This window comes from Mesoplodon densirostris, chromosome 7 (genome assembly GCF_025265405.1).
Source record: "Mesoplodon densirostris isolate mMesDen1 chromosome 7, mMesDen1 primary haplotype, whole genome shotgun sequence".
Classification (NCBI taxonomy): Eukaryota; Metazoa; Chordata; class Mammalia; order Artiodactyla; family Ziphiidae; genus Mesoplodon; species Mesoplodon densirostris.
Window position 1 is genome coordinate 104,844,389 of NC_082667.1, and position 19,401 is coordinate 104,863,789.

Below are 19,401 nucleotides of genomic sequence, written 5' to 3' on the forward strand. Positions count from 1 at the left end.
TTAAGAGTAAAGGTTTAGGGCTTCCCTGGTGGCGCAGTGGTTGAGAGTCTGCCTGCCGATGCAGGGGACACGGGTTCGTGCCCCGGTTCGGGAAGATCCCACATGCCGTGGAGCGGCTGGGCCCGTGAGCCATGGCTGCTGAGCCTGTGCATCCGGAGCCTGTGCTCCGGAACGGGAGAGGCCACAACAGTGAGAGGCCGGCGTACCGCAAAAAAAACAAAAAAAGAGTAAAAGTTTAGCATCTGATTTATCAAAGTTTGATTCCCAATCCTGTGTGTGCTCAGTAATCTTGGTCATGCTGCTCACCCCTCTGAGCCTGTTTCCTCATCTGTGACATGGGGAGGCTATACCATACAGTGCCTGACATGCAATAAACACTCAATAAAGGACAAACTCTAAAAAGTCTATGAGGAACATCCAACTCCATGGGGCCTCAGAGCTGAGCCGGTTGTTCCAGGCCTCATGACACACGCAGCCCCACAAGGAGGGTTCACAGTACCCAATTTAAGAAGAACCCTCCCTCACCCCTGCAGGTGTGGCGTGTGGCTCTTAAATACCTGTGCTGGGGTTCTGCAATTATAGAAACAGTGGGAACGAAACTCCTTATTGTTGAGCTAAAAACTGGGGGGCTTCTTTCTCAAATCAGGGCTCAGGCCTAAGGAAACCCAGTTTTCTGAAGTTGCTGGCTAGCAACAGCACTGGAACATCCATCCCAGCAGCAGGGGCCAACGCAGAAGCCCCCAGAACTGCTGTCCTTCTTTGGGCAGAGGCTTCTGGAGGAAGGGACAAAGAGGTCTTTGCTGTCTCTACAGAGCCCGTGACTTCCAAGGAGCTCACCTCTCACTCAGCCCTGCCTGCCTTCTCCAAAGGGCAGCCAATCATCAGCATCAATTTCAGTGATGTTGCCAAGGGCACTCAATGGCCTCCTGCCGTTCTTGTCCACTTCCACATGGAAGGAAAGGTTAGGAAGGACACTAAGCCTGAAAACATGAGACAGCGCCCCAGAACATGGGAAAACAGACACACACAGAAAGCTGGGGAGAAAAACAGCAATGTAGGTAAGAAATAGAAAGCAATGACAAGGAGAGAGACAAAAAGAAAGAAACCCAGAAAAAAATAAACACAAAGGCCATAGAGGAAGATTTTTTTAAAGCAAACCAAAAAATAAGTATAAAACAAAAAGGAGGACAAAAGAGAAAAGAAGTTATGGAAGAAGCTATGAGGACAAGAGACTGTCCCTAATTCTATGCTGCTTTGCTCACTGTTCCTTCAGAAGGAACACATAGCAGGACAGGGAGAAAGAAATAGGGGCTCTCTGAACTCCCAGTGTCCTTCGCCTCCTCATGAGTCTGGTCCTGAGGTACATCAGGGAAACTCAGGACATAGGCTCAGTGCCTTTGGAGAAAGAGGCTCCAGAAGCTGACAGATTCCAGCTGGGCTGGGGACAAACACACACCACACCTACTGCCAGGTGCCATCTCAAGTGTTCCCAGCCCTGATTCCCTCCCCCCAGAGACACAACTTCAGTTTCCAAGCAACTCTGATCCATCACAGACCCTGGTGTCTTGTCACTCTTAGAGCCCCTTTCTTCCATTTCTGTGTGCTCCTTCCTGCATCCAACACATTCCAGGGCATTGGGGTGTTTTTCTGGTGGCCTGAGGGGCTCAACTCCACTTCTTGCATTTCAGAGAATTTCAGAGAACAAAGAACAGAGGCCTATAACCATTGCCTGTCCTGGCAACATGGAAATGTCTTGGCTTATCTGGAAAGGTAGCCCCACCCTGCCCTCTCTTGGGAGCCAGGAGAGGATTTGGCCTGGCACCCACTCCCTCTCTGGACCACTCCTGTCTTCTCAGCTTCCAAATCACACAGAAGAGGTACAGCAAGTGGTTGGAGAACTTAACCCAGCGCAATCCCTGGTCATTTGTGAGGGGCTTAGGCCTGGACCAATGACGCAGTTGACTTCATATCCCTCCCACCTCTCACCCAAAGTGTGAAGGCCTGACACAAATACACATCCTTTCAGCTAGAATGAGCAGAAGCCAAGCTTATCATTTCTCTCAACACACGCTCCTGCAGCAAAAAGGCAGGGATGGCTCTAGAGGGATAAAGAGGAGAAAAAAGGGAACTTCATAGTGAAAAAAACACCAGCCTCAGAAACTCTCCAGAGGGTGAAGCCCCATAGGCATCCCCAGCTCTGTGGGGAGGAGCAAAGGGTCTTAACAGGCAGGCATTCTGTACTGAAACCCCAGTGTCTGGGGCAAAGACAAAGAGCAGAAGAAAGGGGAGGGAAGCCAGCACGTGGCCAGGCGGGGCCAGAAGGAGATGAGGCGCAGAGCTGAGGCCTCTGCAGGCCTCCAGCCTGCAACCTGGGCCCAGAGTGACTCCTTGCCAGGCCAGACCTACTGGCTGCCATGTTCACTCCCCAAAACCTGAGATTTTCTCTTAAAACAGAGACTGAAGAGATGGAAATCAGTCAGCCCGGCCAGCCTGGCTCAAGTGGTCATAAAGGGCAGCCTAAGTCACTCAAGGCTCCCAGAGCTGCCTTTGAGGCAGAAATACAGAGCATCTTTGAGGACTCCTGCTCTGTCTGTGGGAAGGTGGGCAAAATGCTCAAAATACAATAAAAGCAAGGGTCAGGCCCCGAAGGGGTCTCACTCCCTGTTTCTGTGGACTTTCTGTGGGGTGCCTGTGTGCAGGATTTCTGCAGAAGATAGTCCATTTTGTTAAGCCTTTGAATATTCAAATTGAAAGTATCGCGCAATCATTGATTGTCAAATCATGGGTTTCTAGAGGTTTTAAATACTTGGCATGAGGGGGAAAAAACTCAAACCTATACCCGAAGGTATAAAACATTAATTCTGTTTGTCTCCTGCTCCAGGAACCTGGGTGCAGCTGGATGCTTTGTGAAACTTTAAAAATGTTGCATCTCTGCCTCTCCCCCTGCACAGGAGCCCTCCTAGGCGCTGAGTCCCTGCAGCTGCAGCATCCAGCCACCAGCCCAGCTTCTGCTGACCACGATGTCGGGTAACTCGGCTGCTTGTCCTGGGGTAGGGTCACGAGGGTAAGGGGCGTTTTGATCCGGGTGTATTTCCACGGCTTTTCCTGCATGGAACAGAGAGGCACAAAGTCAGGGCATGCAAGTAGGAGCCGGGGATCCGGAGAGGGCACGGGCCACGCTGTGGCCGCTCCCACTCCACGCCTGGTCCCGAGGGCAGAGGCCCACAGGCTCAGTTGGCCGCTGTGGCGTCCGCATACCCCGGTCCACCACCGGTCCTTTCACTTGGCCATAGTTGTGACCCTGGGACTTCTCGGCGCGGACTTTGTGCGCCCAGCAGCGGCGGCGGGAGCTAGAGGCTCACGGTGAGCCCGGGACTCAAGCCGGCTGAGCCGGCCGCACAGAGCTGAGCCGTGGCGGTCCCTGTGCGGACCCCGGGCAGCACCCGCTGTCCGCGGGGCCGCGGACGCGGCGAGGAAGTCGCAGGGAGACGCTGGACCGCGGAGAGGGCGCGGCGCCCAGGCCCTGCGGGCCAGGCGCGGGATTCCTTGGGTCTGGGCGACGGACACCGCGACCTCCTTTCCCGGGGAGACCCCTAGCTCCCGGGACCCGGCCCGGGGGGCTCCCAGATGTCCTGCTGCTGTCTCCGCAGTGACCAGGCGAGGCGCTGGCGGCCCGGCCCTGTCGCCGGGCGCCCCGGCTGATCGCGCGGCCCGCCCCTCCCCGCGCGGCTCTCCCGCGCTCACTCCAGGGTCGACGTCAGGGCCGGAGTCGCTCCTGGGATCCCGCGGCCACCCCCGCCCGCAAACGCCCGCCCGGCCCGACCTACTCACCGCGGCTCCGCGGGGCCCGCCCGGGGCCGCGGCTGCCCCTGCTCCCGGCGCGCAGGACGCCCTCCCCGCCGACCCCTAGGGCGCGCTCGGCCTCTCCAGCAAGCCGGGCACCCAGGCCCGGCCCCGCCAGCCCCAGGGGCGGCCCCTTCCGGAGGGCGGCCTCCCGGCCGAGTGCGCAGTCCTCGGCCGCCCCGCATGCCTTCCCCCGCTCGCGCTGCGCGGACTCGACTCGGAGTCTTCGGGCGCCGCGGAGAAATGCCTGCCCCAGAAAGGGAGGGGGTGGGGAGAGACGGGAAGAAGAGCGAGCGGGAGCGGAGACTAAGGAGGGAGGAGGAAAAGATGGAGCGCAGGAAAGGCGAGAAAGGGGGTGAGGGAGAGAAGGCAGAAGAAAGAGACGGGAGGGAGGGAGGGAGTTCTCGGGCCTGGCCCCTTTACCGGGGTCAGTCTGGCGAGTCCCTCACCGACCCAAGGACAAGGTTGGCCAAACCCACCTGTCCGCTGCTTGCCCCAGGGCTGGCTTCCAGACCAAGGGCACGTAGAGGTCAGAGGCTCCCCAGAAGCCACGTCTGGCCTGGCGGAGAAGGAAGGGACTCAGAACTTCCACTGGCGTGGGAGTGGGGTGGGCTAGGTCAGCTGCGGCGACGCCCAGCCCCTCCCCAGGTTCTGGTCTGGGAGAGGTCTCCATCCTCTCCCAGACCAGAACCCTAGGTTCCCCTAACTTAGCCAAGGGGTGAGCTCCCCTAGACTGGTCTCCACATTCCTGAGCAGAAAAACCTGTGCTACTGGCCTAGGGATAGGGCTCAGCCTGGGGCAGGTAGCCCCACAGATTTCCATAGGTTCTGTTTCCACTGGGGCCCTGAAACCTGCCCACGGTATCTCTTCATCCTTTCGAGTTTGAGAAATTTGAGTTTCTTTCCCACCTGTCTTTTAGCGTTCTCTTTCCATTCTCCTGACCTAGAGATCTGGCCTCAGGTGCCATAGTTTATAAAGAAGAACCCCCACACACCCCAGCCGGACACCCAAACCTCACACTTGACCACTGACTCAGTTGCCTTTCCCCAGAAAAACCTAAGGTGTATCAAGGTGTCCGGGTGAAGATCACAGTGAAGGAGCTGCTGCAGCAGAGAAGGGCACACCAGGCAGCCTCGGGGGGAACTGTAAGCATAAACCCTTCACTTCTTCCCAACTCGTGTTCAGCTTCATTCAGCCCTGTGTCTGGGAAGGTGTAGGAGGCCACCCTAGGCCCCAGTCACCATCCCCAGGCCTGGCCATACATAGCTGTTCTTATAACGTCTGTGCCCACCTTCATCCCAGTTCACCGCAGAAAACCACAGAGAACAGCTGGGGCATGTTGTGGAGCTCAAGATTTGGGGGAGCCCATCCCTCACTGATCATAGTTGAGTATAAGAGCGTGTTGGTCCAATACACGGAGAGAAGCAGCCAGCAGGTAAGTAGGTTGTTATTTTGTAGGAAGACAGTGTATGTGCCCTCACATACGCAAAGAAAATCTCTCCCAGAAACTTCCTTTTAGGGAGCCCTTCAAGGAGAGAATCTCCGTGGAGCATTCCCCGCCACCTCATTCTTCTGGAACCCAGCCTCTGAGGTCATTGATCTGTAAATCACCAGGCACTGAAATTTCCCAGCTGAAAGGGGCCATGTAGCCTCAGAGGAGACAGCTTGAAATATAGAAACTCCTTAAGATGTAATGAAGCCTTGAGCAGTTCCAAGTTATCATGCGATTGATCTGGGCACTCATAAGGGTACCCTGCCATTTTATGTACATCCTAAAGTAGAAAGTACTACCAAGAGTGCTCAGGGCAGCAGCAGACCCAAATAAACTAGGTGGGGTTATCCTCCAAGACAGGGCAATTCATTGCTGAGAGCCCTTGATCACACAGTTGCCTTTGGGTTGGTTTGGGTGTGAATGTCGGATATGAAGGATAGAGCTCATATTGCCAGTGGTAAGACTGGTCCTGTCTCCAGCTTACTGGCATCTGTCGCACAACAGTTTTTGTGTCCAGTGCTGTTTGTGTACAATGCCCGACTTCATGAAACTGGGCCTTTTCGGGAAAAGGTAGATGCCGTAGGGGTGATCAACACAGGTTTTAGAACCAATGGACTGGGTTCAGACCTCAGCTCCTCCATGGCGTGAAGCCTCGAGCAAGTTACTCAGTCTCAGTTTCCTCATCTTTAAACTGGAGATAATGGGATTTCGTGAGGATTAAATGTCACTGCACATAAGCACTTAGAAGGGTGCTTTCCACTTAGAAAGTGCTCAATACATGTTAACTATCATTATTATTATTTGCAAAAAGCAGCTAAAATAAAAGTACAACCAGGGATTGAAAGCCAGCTATTCAGTAATGTTCATTCATATCCTTTGCTCAGAGTTTAGAGTTCTGGTGTGAGCTTGCTGTGATATGGCATGTACAGCACAAATTTTACATTTGCTGGATGTAAAGTCAGTACCTCCATGTGCAGAATTTCAGCTAACACCATAAAACTTCCTTCCATTTGTACAGGGTTTTCCAGTGGTTCTTTTAAAGCACTTTTGCACACTCACTATTTCTTTTAATTCTTATGACAACCAGGGGAGGTAAGTAGATCGGGGATCTGTATGCCTCTATTATGTCTAAAGGTCAAAGCCTTACAGTCACTAATGGTAGAGCAAAACGTGGGACTAAGATCTTCTTGTTCTTAATATTTAAAGAAACTTCCCACGCACTGGCTCTTAAAATTCATCTTTCTGCAGATCCAGCTGTGCTGAGCAGGAGTCTGATAGCCTCAACCCCTTCAGGTCAAAGATTATTATAAAATTAATAAAACCAGGAACAAGGGAACTGCAAAATACTGCTGGTGCCAAAAAAAAAAAAAACATCAAGACATTCCTAACAAAATGTAATCTTTTGTTAAGGAGCTTTGGTACCTGGTAGAATTCTGCTCCAGCTGCAACCTGCACAGCAATTGCCCACTTGCACATGGCAATTTTATTACTCTTGGCCTCTTACAGGATGGTTTGGCCACTGTTCCCCTGTTAGCTAGCTGCTGGAAGGAAGGCAAGGCTGAAACATTTCACTTGTGCATCTGACCAGTATCTGTTTCCTGGAGCAGGCTGACTTATCTGAATTTTCTGAATTCCTCCCTGAGAAATAATCAAGCAGTACTTCTGAGCCAGTGCCTTTCAGGAACATGCAGAGCAAAGCCAGCCCTGCTTTGCTCCTGGAAGATTTTATCCACCCAGATCCTCACAGACATGGAGGAGTAACACAGAGATGATTTAATTACAATAGCCAAATGTAAAATCTCTCACTGGGAACCATCAGAAGGATCCAGGATTCTAGGAGAGCTGTGAGGTATACTCAGTAGGCAGGGATGGCAGGTAACAGGGCATGGTGTGTGCCTGCTTCTGGTTTAACAGAGATCATCTCCAATTTGTTCAGTGGTTTAAGGATACCTCTGGGAAACATTAAGCCAAGGAAAGATTTAACTTTATCAAATATATAAAGCAGGAAGAAATTTATCGTAATTTGCTATAAAGTCAGAGTAGAATCCACAATTTGAAATTTTAAGAAGGCAATCCTGAATGGAAGTTATAGATTGAGACAAATATTAGGGTCTCAGTGCCAGGAGAAACATGTGTATTCCAGATTTGTCAGTTTGATTAAAAAACTTACTTTGGCCAGATCAATTTACAAACAGCCCTACACACATACATGCATGCACACACAACTCTTTTACCTTTAGGATAAAGAGAAACTGGAGTTAGTACTTATCAAAAGACATAATTTACCCTTTTTCTACCATTAATTTTTTTAAACAGCCTTGATGTATTTTTATAAATTGTAGATTGTGGATTTTTGTGCTGTTGGAAATCTAAGAGAGAGGAGACTTTGTATACTTGCAGCAAAGTAGAAAGTGAACCCATGACTAGAAAGATAATATCAAGTAGGGTATTGTAAACATACCTGAGGGAGATAACCTGGGGAGGCCTACAAATGGACCATTCCGGGGGAGGAATGGGGTTAACCAGAGCTCTACATTGAAGCCGAGTTTTTAAAACCCACTCCTTGCAAGTGCTTGAACTTAAGCTGCAGCCAAATATTTGCATAAAGAACTGGTGAGGGATTCCAACTTCCTGGTTCATGACATTACAGCATGGATCGTTTTCAAAATTAACACCACCTCCTGTTTCAGCAGCGGCTGACTGTGCAGGCTCCCAGCGGCTCAGTGTACAGGAGTGAGTATACCCTGTAAACCAGGAGAGAGGCATGCTGAGCTCTGCTTCCCAGCACAGATTCTCAGAGCAAGGCTGGTCCCTTTAAATTTTAAAGCCACCACCTGAAATCTAAAAACAAAAGAAGTCCTAAATTACTCAGTTAGTACAATTATCAATTTGACTGGATGACACAGGCTGCTTTACTTTGAATAGTTAAAAGGAACAGTCTCATAAACTTCAGGTATTTAACTATCATAGTGAAAAAAAAGCAACTTTTATAGAAAATAGTAAAAAACATACCGAGAGGTGAAATATTTCCCAGCCATTAACTAGAATGTAGATAGGCTCCAGTTCACTCCAGTTCACAACTTTAAGAAAATATTTTCTATTTTAATATTTCATAGCTAGGAAGAGCATGTGACTATTTTTAGCTATCCAGGATTAAGCTGCCAGATAGTATATGAAAATTTTGAGGAAAATGATTGACTAAGTTATGGATAGTTGGGATTAAATAAATGTTAATCCTTATTTATTTTAAATTAAATAGTTTAATAGAAAGGCTATTTACTGTGTTTTCTTGCACTGTTCATTTATGTCATATAAAAAATCATTTAAATTAATTTTTATCAAAATTAACAACCTGTATAATTTAAGTGGGAGATATTAGAAAAAAATTCCCAAGCAAAACTAAAAGTTGAATCCGAAGAAGATATAACATTGGTTGTATTTCACAACAGTGAGTTCTTTTCAGAAGAAAGAAGCTGGCTTACCTTAAGCGGAAGGCAACACAGTTCACGTCAAAATGTCTTAGCTTTCCCTTTAAAGAACTTTTATTTCACTTTGCTTTGTGGTCATCTTCTTGCTTTGGCAGCTGTCCGGAGGCAACAGTGTCCACCTTTCAGACCCAGTCCCACCATCTTCTGCAGGTCAGTAAAGCCAGCCTTACAGTTCCCTCAAAAACACTTCCAAAAGTCCATCTCGAAAGGCTTTCAGTACTTGATTCAGGGGTTAAGATAGGCACCACCATTTAATTGGAATCCAACCAATCAGAAGGTGAAAAAAGGCATGGTGACTCCAAATACAAGCCCAGCAAGGAAGCAAGTGCAACATTTTGTCCTCATTTCTGAACTGTCTATTCCCTGCTACCTACTCTGCTCCAAGAGCTTGCTCTTCACATTAGTTCCAGGTCCTCGTCTCCAAGTAACTAAACACGATTAAAAGATCAGAATTGTTTTCAGAAACCTGTTATCTTTTTTAGTGTACTATTAGATGGAATACAGAACATCCCGAGGTCCTAGAACAATGCCTTTGCTCTTGTTTCGCTTAGTTTCTAGCCAACAGGGGCTTCCCTCCCCTTCTTTTCTCTCTTCCCAGAAAGCAGTTCAAACAAGTGTAAGTCTTCTCAGCCCATTATGAATAACTCTATTACATAAACACTCCTACCTATGCCACTCAACGGCTCAGAGTTTAAGGAGGTCATATATAAGGAAACCAGTGCTATGGGAGCTCCCCACTGAATGTGCCACTTAACCTTAAAGGAGCCTCGAGACTTCAGAAACTCCAGTGTTCTGTCGTTCCTCTGATGGACACACTCTAAACCTATCTTCTTTGAGCATTTAAGGGTAATAATCAGAAATGGGGCCTATTAATACTGAAATGGAAAAGGGAGGGGTTTCAGAAGTATTCTTGTTTGGTATTTAACATATTAATTCCATGATCATGTGTAACATGTTCACTAAGGAAACATTTTGCTTTTTGTAATATAAAATGAGCAATACTAATCTGTAGACATTCCTGGTTTCTTTATTTATAATATGCATTGCCATTTGTGATACTCCTCAAAATTTAAGTTACTGAGTAAGTGTGAAAACTTTTGGAAAGCAGTTAACCCTAAATCAAGAGAATTATTTCCCATGGCATCAGAAGTTTTCTTAAAGTCTCAAACAACGCTACAAGTTACTTCTAAGAGATGAGGGTCACTTGGACTGCAGATAGGGGTGGGGTGTTGGTGCTTTATAGTCTAAGAGAGTGGACAGGGGAAGTTTGAGCTTGACTGTGACAGTTGGACAGAAATGGGATCACCATTGTTTTCTTTTCCCAGGCCACATTTACAGCCAGTTTTCACATTATTAACCAGATTCATTTCAGTGGGCTTGAATTCTCTAAGGCAACTAAAAAATCCAGATTGCCTGCCTGCTTACTTTTCTCGAACTTCTTAAGCCCCCTTTCCCCCTAGAGGTAGTAAATATTCAGAATATAGAACAGAACTCCATTCAAATCTGTAAGTGCAATTTTTAAACAAAAATCTCTCCTTTTCCTTTTTCTTCTAGGACAGTATTTTGAGCCTGAACCAATTCCTTCCACACCCAATTATTTCCAACCCCGAGAATTTTCCAGTTGTGTTTCTTGTGAAGAAAATCCAGGCTTCCTCGACCAGATATTTGATTCCTACCTTCAGACAGAGACACACCCGGACCCTTCGCCCAATTCCATGCAAAGTACTCCACACTATTTCCCAGACAGCTTCCAGGCTGCCCCTTTCTGCTTTAACCAGAGCCTGGTAATTTATCTCTGTTCTTTACAAAACCTCTTATTGTTTACTATGGGGCAGAGAGTTTGTATCATCTCGTGAGAAATCATAAAAACACTATCAACAAGAAAATCATCCAGGAAACAAGCAAAGAACCATTTAAAACTCAATGGAGGTAGAAATAGCCACACACTGAAGGGCAAAAACCTTTGGATACACGCGTAATTATGATTTCCCAAGTCGGCTACGCCCAAGTACTTTGGTGTGTGGCCATAAAAAGAGGTTTCCTGGCAATACTCATTTAATGTTTTTAAACTGTAAAGTTCAGAAATCTACTCATTTTGAAATTACTGATTTAAACAATGGCCCTTGGATTTTTGAGTTTAGAAATTAGAATTAAGGCTGTTTCAACACAGTACAAACTGTCATCTGATAAGGGATTTTTTGTTTTATTCTGGCACTGAATTGGCTCTACTAACTGGTTGTTTTGGTCTGGTACAGGCACAAGAACTCATTTGGGTCTGAGATGGTTGGTAAAAAAATGAAGCCCTAATAGTTGAAAACGTTTGGATTGTCTGTTCTTCATGGACCTCAAATGTTTGAAAATGTGTTACCACTTAAAATGGAAATAAGGTGTCCATTGGTAGATAGCAGTTGTTGAAGATGTCTTTTAGATACTCATATAGTTTTTTTTAAACCTTAGAAAGTAGTTTTTTAATGTAAATACTTTTTTCTTTTGTTTTGCCGAAAGTCCGTGTAGGTATCTGACTAAATTTTAAGGGGATAAGAAATTAACTCCACAGGATCTGCACACAGGGCCCCAGTCATTCACTTCTCTTCCAGCTTCCAAGTTAGGCTTTCTCAGTAACAATTGTGGACCTGCTTAAGAGGAAGCAGAAAGTACCTTTCTCCGCAGGGGTCAAGACTTTAGCGTGTGTAACAGTAGTTTCGAGTCTTGGAGTCTCCCAGACACTGGCTCATTGAGGATCTCGGTTCTACCTGTGTATGTTCACCTTGTTCTCCACAGTCAAGTGTGTGGAGAAACATCCAGGGTGCCACCTGCAGCTTATATCGTGGCACACAGCAGGATTTGATGTGCAGGTGATGAAGCACAATGGGATTTTGTGGTTTAAGAACAAAGCATGCTCTAAAGTATGCTTATAACAAAGAAAGCCAGTGAAGCAAGGCAATTTATTGTTGGGAAAGAAATAGGTAAGTATAGAATGCGGTGTCATGGAATCACGCCAGCCAGCAAATAAAATTACTTCTGCAGACTTGGGTTGGGTGTTTTGTTGTGCTTTTCTCTTTTTTTCCCTCCCTAATGTTCTTACTCTGAGTTAATAAATCTACTCTATTCAGTTCCTTTAATTCTGTCTAATTTATCAAGCTTTTTGTTCCTTGGTTTTCATCTTCTAGACCCCAGGATGGCCTTCGGATTCCTCCACTCTCTCTGGTTCCTTAGACTACAGTTACTCTCCTGCTCAGCTACCTTCATATACTCCAGAGAATTACAACTCTCCCCCTTCTCTGGACACCAGAAACTGTGGCTACCCCTCGGAAGACTACTCCTACCCTCACCTGCCCTCACACACCCAGTACAACTGCTTCTCCTCTGCCACCGCCTCTGTCTGCTGCTGTGCATCCTGCGAGGCAGAACACTTGGACACCTTCAGAGCTTCAGAGTGTTTTTCTTACCCCAGCACAGACTATGTGAACCTCACTCCCTCAGCAGCAGCAAGCAGTGATTTCTATAGGAGGGAAACAAACTGGGACATCTGCTATAGTTAATAGAAATTACATTAGTTTGGAACATGGCATGCATAAATCTATTTTTTTACCACCTCTAGATGACAACTCACAATATGCAACCTGCTAACAAAATATCACAGGCACAGTTTACATGTCACCATTTTTGATTTTCTGACACTAATTTAGGCATTAATATGAAATTCAGACCCAGTCATACTGCCACTCCTACTTTGTATGCTTACAGTTAAAATTGTTGTAGGGAATATTCATTTTACTTTCTGTGTAACGAACAAATTATAATTTTTTAACTAATAAATAATTTTGTATTATTAAAAGTTGGCTTATTTTTTTTATTTTCCCATACTCATTCCCCAGTTGATTTGAGTAATACCAACTAATTCTGGAAATCACTAATTACTCTTCAGTATTTAATCTCACTTGTTCATGGATCGAAAATTATTTTAATATCGTGAGGTGCCTTGGCTCCCATGGAGATGGAGGGTAGACACAGCTATGATGGCTGAAGAGGGACAGTCAGCCTCACGACTAGATGAGAGTGTATGTCTTGGGGCAACATCAGAGAAAGACATTTATGAATCATTAGTTTCTCATATCTATCAGTAGTCAGTGGAAGGTTAATATGACCAAAAAGCACATCTTAGCTACAGCACTGTTAACCAGTAGATAATTCTTTTTCATTTCCAAAATCCTTTTTTGTAAACTTTCGGGGCAAATACTTGATCTTTCTCTTGAGAGCTACCATGCAGTTGATGTACCAAAAAGGTTAGAATTCTTTGTTACCTTCTATTTCTGGATTTTTGCTTTAGGTCTTTAAATATGCATCACTCGTGTTTACAGATTGATTTGTAGGATTGACCATGTTGTTTACAACTGAACTTCCTCTGATTGATCTATTTGAACAAGGCCAACTGTCTTTCAAGCTGAAGAGGAGTTACTTAAGCCATCTGTGCTAGACTATACTGTTAAATCCTGTTTGCAGAGGGCGTTAGGGCACAGGACTTCATCCCTGCTGTGAGGTCTGGGGGACATTTTCCTCATCTTGGGGTTCATCACAGTGGCAGCAATACTGGTACCATTGGTACTGGCCACAGCTACCATTTTCTGAGCCCTTCCTGTGTGCCAGAATTGTCTAAGGGTTTTCTCACACATTTAATTCTTTCATTTAATCTTCGCAACACATTGGTAGCAAAATGAGGAGTCTGAGGCTCAGAGAAGTTGTCACCTGCCCAATGTCACCCAGCCAATAAGTGCCTGAACTTGGGTCTGAAAAACACAAAGTGGTGCTTCCTACTCTCCACTGGTGAAAAGTTTGTCGCCATTTGTGAAAGGCTGTTCAGGAACCTGTGGAATCATCCTCCATTAAACCCCTGTACACACAAAGCTGCGTTCCCAGCTGACTACCAATAGTCAGAGCTCCCCAGACAGGTCGAGCTGTCCACAGGATACAAAGATGCCAAGCACAAGAGCTGCTAGAGTCCCCCACTCTGGGGACGGAGGGGAAGAAGGTGACAAACTGCTATCTCAGTGGGTTTCTTTTGATCAGGAGACAGATTTGCTTTCAAATTGACACCGTCTGATTGTTCCCTCACTGGAGACTCTGCTAAGGCTTGGGAAAACAAGACAAGTTACAACCTGTCTCATGGAATAGATATGCCAGGGGAACAGAACAATTACTGCCTTTCTGAGACACCAATAAAACTAAATTTTTAATAGTTTTGAACTAAACTGAAACTGGCCTATTGTCAACAAACGTCTGTTCACACAGCCCAAAGCCCCTGCACACCCTGCACCCCACCCCCAGCAGCTGTCCCAAAGGGACAAAGAGCAGAGAACCCATAGATGTCCAGTGGTTGGCAAAATCTCTCTTTCCTGGATGCCATTCTTTTTTTTTTATTCCCCACTTCTATCCTCTGCCTTCTGAATAGGTGATCTTGCAGCTCTAACAAACAGAGAGCACTTCCTACCTCCCCGTTTCTTGTTCTTTCTTCACATGCCCCTGAGGTTTTCCTTAAATCTGGCGTGGAAAAAGATGCATTTAAAAATGTGAGACAATAGCTAATATCGCTACTGTGCATTATGATGAATATCTCCAACCTTAAAATGGTCCTTAAGACCTTTGCAGAAATTTGGGGCAACAGATCACCTGGCACATTACAAAGTCTATCACAGCCCACCCAGTCTCTTACCACTGCAGCTCAAACAACAGCTCGGGAGCCCCGCAGCAGCAGTGGGACAACCTAGAAGGCTTCTCATCAACAAATGCCTGGGAAGCTGGGTAAAATACAGGTGCCTACACCTCAGTGCGAGAAAGCATGATCAGTAACCCGGTGGTGGGGCCCAGGCATCTGCATTGTTAAATGTACCTAAGCTGCTTCTGAAAAACACTTGAAAAACACTGATGTATTCAATGTCTGGATTGTTCCCTTGTAGAACCTAGAAGCACAATAATAATACCTTACATGGACTAAGCTCTTTCTATGGGCCAGGGACGTGAACATTATCTCATTTAATCCTCAAACAAGCACACCCGATAGATACTATTATGGTTCTCATTTTTCTCAATGATAAAACTGCTGCTTCGAGAGATGAAATAACTTGCCCGAGGTCACACAACCTATAAGTCGGGATCAGTGTTCTCCAATTCAGGTTATCTGATGCCACAGTCAGAACTTCCAATGGTCTCAGTATACTTTCCATGCATTAGACCTGGAGGCATAATCTATTTGGAACTTGATCTTTTGCCTTAAAAGTCATATATGTATCTGTACATGTATATCTGTAACCAGTTCCTCATACCTCAGAGGCATTTAATAAGATTAAAAATGGAAATTTAAATGAATGAATCATTTTGTTATTCAGAACCATTAGAGAGATCAATAAAACAAAATATCAAGTGCTTACTGTGTGCAAGATGGATTACATGCCTTCAAACTCCAGTCAAAAGTTTAAAAGAGGGTGTGATTTTAAAAATCTAAAACGGGGAGGATGGGAGTGGACTGATTTTCAAATTCTTGGGAAATTTACATTAGGAGTCAAGCCTTGGAGCCTGAGAGAGATAAGATGAGACAAAGTTTAAAGCAGTAAACATTTGGAAACTATTACCTCAAGCAATGGGCCAGAGCGGTGACATTTGGCAGCTTGCCTAAGACTGCAGGTGGACATCAGAAAGCAAGGCACAGATAAGGATAACTGGAATGATGGGGCCAGGGCAGGAATGGGGAGGGAGGGGGTGCAGTGCTACTTTTTGATAGAAATTGTTTTTTAAAATCATTATTCATTCCAGAAAGATGAAGGCTACAATGAGCTCGAATCAAAGCCAATGAAAACTGTGACTATAATAGACTAAAATAAACACAGACTTACAATCGTTTCTAAATCCTCAAACCCTCTGTGATGCCTGCACAATGGTGGCAGGGCTGCTCAGGAAAATTAACCCTCACACTGCCTCCCTTCCTCTCACAGCGAAGGGGATGGGGATGCCCTGCCTAAGAAACAAGATTTGGTCCCGGGTGGGGGGTATCACAAAGCCCGAGTGACTAGATTTTAGTGTGGCAATGGAGGGGGGATTCGGGACTAGGTGGCTCCGTGCTTTAAAAGGCAGGGAAAGTAGACCCGTTTCTTCTGCTCCAATAGGCCTCTGGGCAAGATGTAGGAGCTGGAAGATGAACAAATCTGAGTGGACACAGCTCTGCACAGTAATGAAGCTTCAAACTCATTGAAGGCAGCAATCTGCATCCATTTAGAAAACAGTTTCTCTTGCTTCATATAGATAAAGAACATGCAGTTGGGTCTTGGAAAATGTGTGTGTGTGTGTGTGTGAGAGAGAGAGAGAGAGAGAGAGACAGAGACAGAGACAGAGAAAGAGACATTCATTCATTGCCACCTGGGTGATCAGCAGGAAAGAAGAGATATTCACTTTTAACCTGTCAGGACTAAACCTGTCCAAGCTCACATGGGGCTGTCCTATCGAGGCCCACTTCCCTCCCTCTGCGTAATTCATAGTCGAATAAGTCAGATTTTGAGACGAGCTCTGCTGGGGGCTACTCAAGTCCTAGGATTGCTCTGATGACCGGAAGAGATCAATTTGTCGATAGGTGACACTTTTCCTAAAGGTGGATAGGGTAACAATTTCACTGTGGTTGTGAAAGGAAGGAAGTGCTCTCTGAAAAGACAGTTTGTCAGAGGGCAGACGATCTAGCATAAGAACAGGGGCACATCCTTAAGTGTGCTCCCCGTGAGAGGTTTAAGTTTGACGTGGTTTTCTTCCAGACGGTGAGCACAGTCCCATTCAGCATTATGTCTGAATCCTCCCCTTCCCACATTATAATTCCTACTGGTTACCCCCCAGTGGCTCAGGAAAGTCTGGTTCCCCATAGGGCTTTGGGTGGAAGTCCAGAGAATAAAGTGAAGAGACTTTAAAGGGAAGCCTGCCCGATTCACCCCTATCTGCTGAGACCCGTGCGGAGTTGGCAGCATCTAATGCAGGGGCTTGTGGCCCAGGTGAATAAGAAATGACCTGCAGCCAGTGAGTGGTGGCAAGGGTATCACAAGGAAAGGGCATCAATTAGTAGCAGCAATTCCAAGATCCAGCTAGAGGATGACAGTGCTTGGAAATGAAAGAGGCTAACAGACAAGGGGTAACTTTAGGACAAATAAAAGAACGCCTTTACACAGTGGGTAATAAACTTTAAAAAATTACCCCTACAAGTTGAACATTTAAATAGTTTCAGGAAGGGGTTGAGATTAATTTGGCTGATAATATTTCAGGGCTGGAAAGGGACCCAGACATCGTCTACTTCAGGAGTCCTCAACCCTGGCTGCGAATTACAATCACCAAGGAGGTTTTAAAAAAACATAGCCATCCAAGCCCCAGACTAATGAATCACAATCTCTGGGGTAGAACTTGGGGATTAGGATTTTTTTAACTCCGTACTTTAAAATTACAGGAAGTTGCAAAATTAGTACTTAAAGTCCTATGTACCCTTCACAGAGCTGCCCTCACTGGTGACTGACATCTTAAATAACTACAGTACAATAGCAAAATCAGGAAGGTGACATTGGTACAATGCTATTAACTAGACTACAGATCTTATGCAGTTTTCACCCTTTTCACATGCATGCATTTATGTGTCATAGATGTGTGTGTGTGTCTATGAAATAAGCATTCGTATGTTTTAAGAACTTCCCCAGAAGATCCTAATGCAGAGACAGGGTTGAGAACCAGTGGTTTTGTCCAACCAACCCTCATTCCACAAGTGAGGAAACTGAGTCCAGAGGGGCAAGGTGACTTGTCCGAGCACACGACTGTCTTTCAGGAGGGAAGTTCTTTACTGCACATAAAGCTGTTACAGGTCCACAATGAGCTACTGAGAAAGAGCTGATGGAGAGGGGGAGCGAGAGGTAGAAGGGACACGTGCCTAACTGCTTAGGTCCCCTTGAGGGACAAACAGAAAATCCATCCTCTGGTAGCCCTTCAAACCTCATAAGGTTATTGAAAGACATTTTTTAAAGTTTCATAAAAAGCATAGGTCCTGGCCAACAGAAAACCTCCCTCCCTTGATTATTATTATCAGAGAATTGTGGCCTGGAGGGACTTCAGGCCTGGCATCATGTGGACATTCTCATATCCTTTGACCTTTTCTCTATGAGGCTCCTTTACTTGCTTCATGTCGCAAAGGGACTTTCAGTGGCTGGGACACATAGTCAGCCTTGTTCAGATGACCTCCTGCCATGCTCTCTGGGGACCAGTCTCCCCATCTCCACTGAAGCATTGAGCCAGGTGGTGGAGGCGATCACCTACTCTCTCTGGGGCTCTGTGTCTCCCTTTTATGTGCATTTTGGCCTGAGGAAGCCACAGGAATGTTTCCTCCTTCTGTAGTAGCCTGCTCCTACACAGAGACGTTCCACAGTTTGATGGAACTGTTCTGTCCACCAGACACGGCACAGCCGGGGGAGGGCATGGAAGGTGGCCTCATGTGGGTGAGATGGGTCCAGCCTGAGCACCTCCTCTGCCTGAGTCAATCTCTCTCCGTGCCACCCTTTACCTGAGACAGAAAAACACAGCCAGGACATCCATCTAAACTTTAACTGGATTCTGGCCTCAGGGCAGCACAGCGGGTTGAGGGATTGCAGAGATGGGTGTGGCAGATGAGAACCTCGGGGGCCCCTTTCCCCGGCTCTCCTCTCTCCTGTCCGGCACATGCCAGCTGAAGCCAGTTTGAGCTGGGTCTGAGGGGCCAGGCTTGTCCAAGCAACTTGTTCTCTGCCACAGGCTCAGCAAGCAGAGGTAGACTCAGACTGCAGGGCAGTCTCCCTGTGGCTTCTTTCAAGTTCTTCTTCAAGAGTTTTAATCACTCACTCACCGAGCTTTGTGAATAAGAAAATGAAAAGGCTGAAGTTTTCTCTGTGTTCCCAATGTTTTGCAGGAAGGATCAAAGCTACGATGGGCTTGGCTGCCCTTTCCTGAGGCTTCCTCTCCCCGCGGTGGGAATGGCTGGAGGAGGGCCCCCACCCCACCCCCTACAGACCTGGCTGATCACCTGGAGGAGGTCACCTGGGGAGGACGAAATGAGCCTCCTCATCTGGGTAGCCAAGCGGAGCCTGAGCCTCTGTGTTCTTTCCCACCCCTGCAACGGAAGAAAGGAGCATTGGCTTCTGTCTGTCTCCTTCCTGCAGCAGACAAGGGGAGTGGGAATCCAGCTCCCCAGGCACAAAGCAATACAACCCAGACTTACAATCTTTCGAGCAAGACAGACCTGGGTTTGATTCCTGGTTCTACCACTTATTTCCTCTGTGATATTGGACAAGAGCCTTAACCTCTCTGGGCTACAATTTGGTGACCAAAGCACATAAATCAATGGAGTAAAACCTACTCATTCAGAAAAACTCTTAAAAATTGGTTTTGTCCTGGGAACAACTTATGGAATACTATTTTGTTTTGGGGGGGCGGTTTTTGCATTGATCAAAAGGAGCTCATACAGTCCAGGGGATGCAATGTACAACATGAGAAATATAGTCAATAACATTGTAATAACTTTGTATGGTGACAGATGGT

At 46.4% G+C, this 19,401-nt stretch overlaps 1 protein-coding gene across 1 annotated transcript; it reads left to right on the top strand.

The window, feature by feature from the left end:
• Window positions 1-3,109: 3,109 nt before the first annotated feature.
• Window positions 3,110-12,365, top strand: POU2AF3 (POU class 2 homeobox associating factor 3). The gene is given in 9 exon segments (XM_060105245.1): window positions 3,110-3,242; window positions 3,245-3,297; window positions 3,300-3,384; window positions 3,658-4,198; window positions 4,302-4,405; window positions 4,894-4,988; window positions 8,919-8,973; window positions 10,378-10,607; window positions 11,994-12,365. Coding segments are annotated over 9 exon segments (1,668 nt in total).
• Window positions 12,366-19,401: the final 7,036 nt, after the last annotated feature.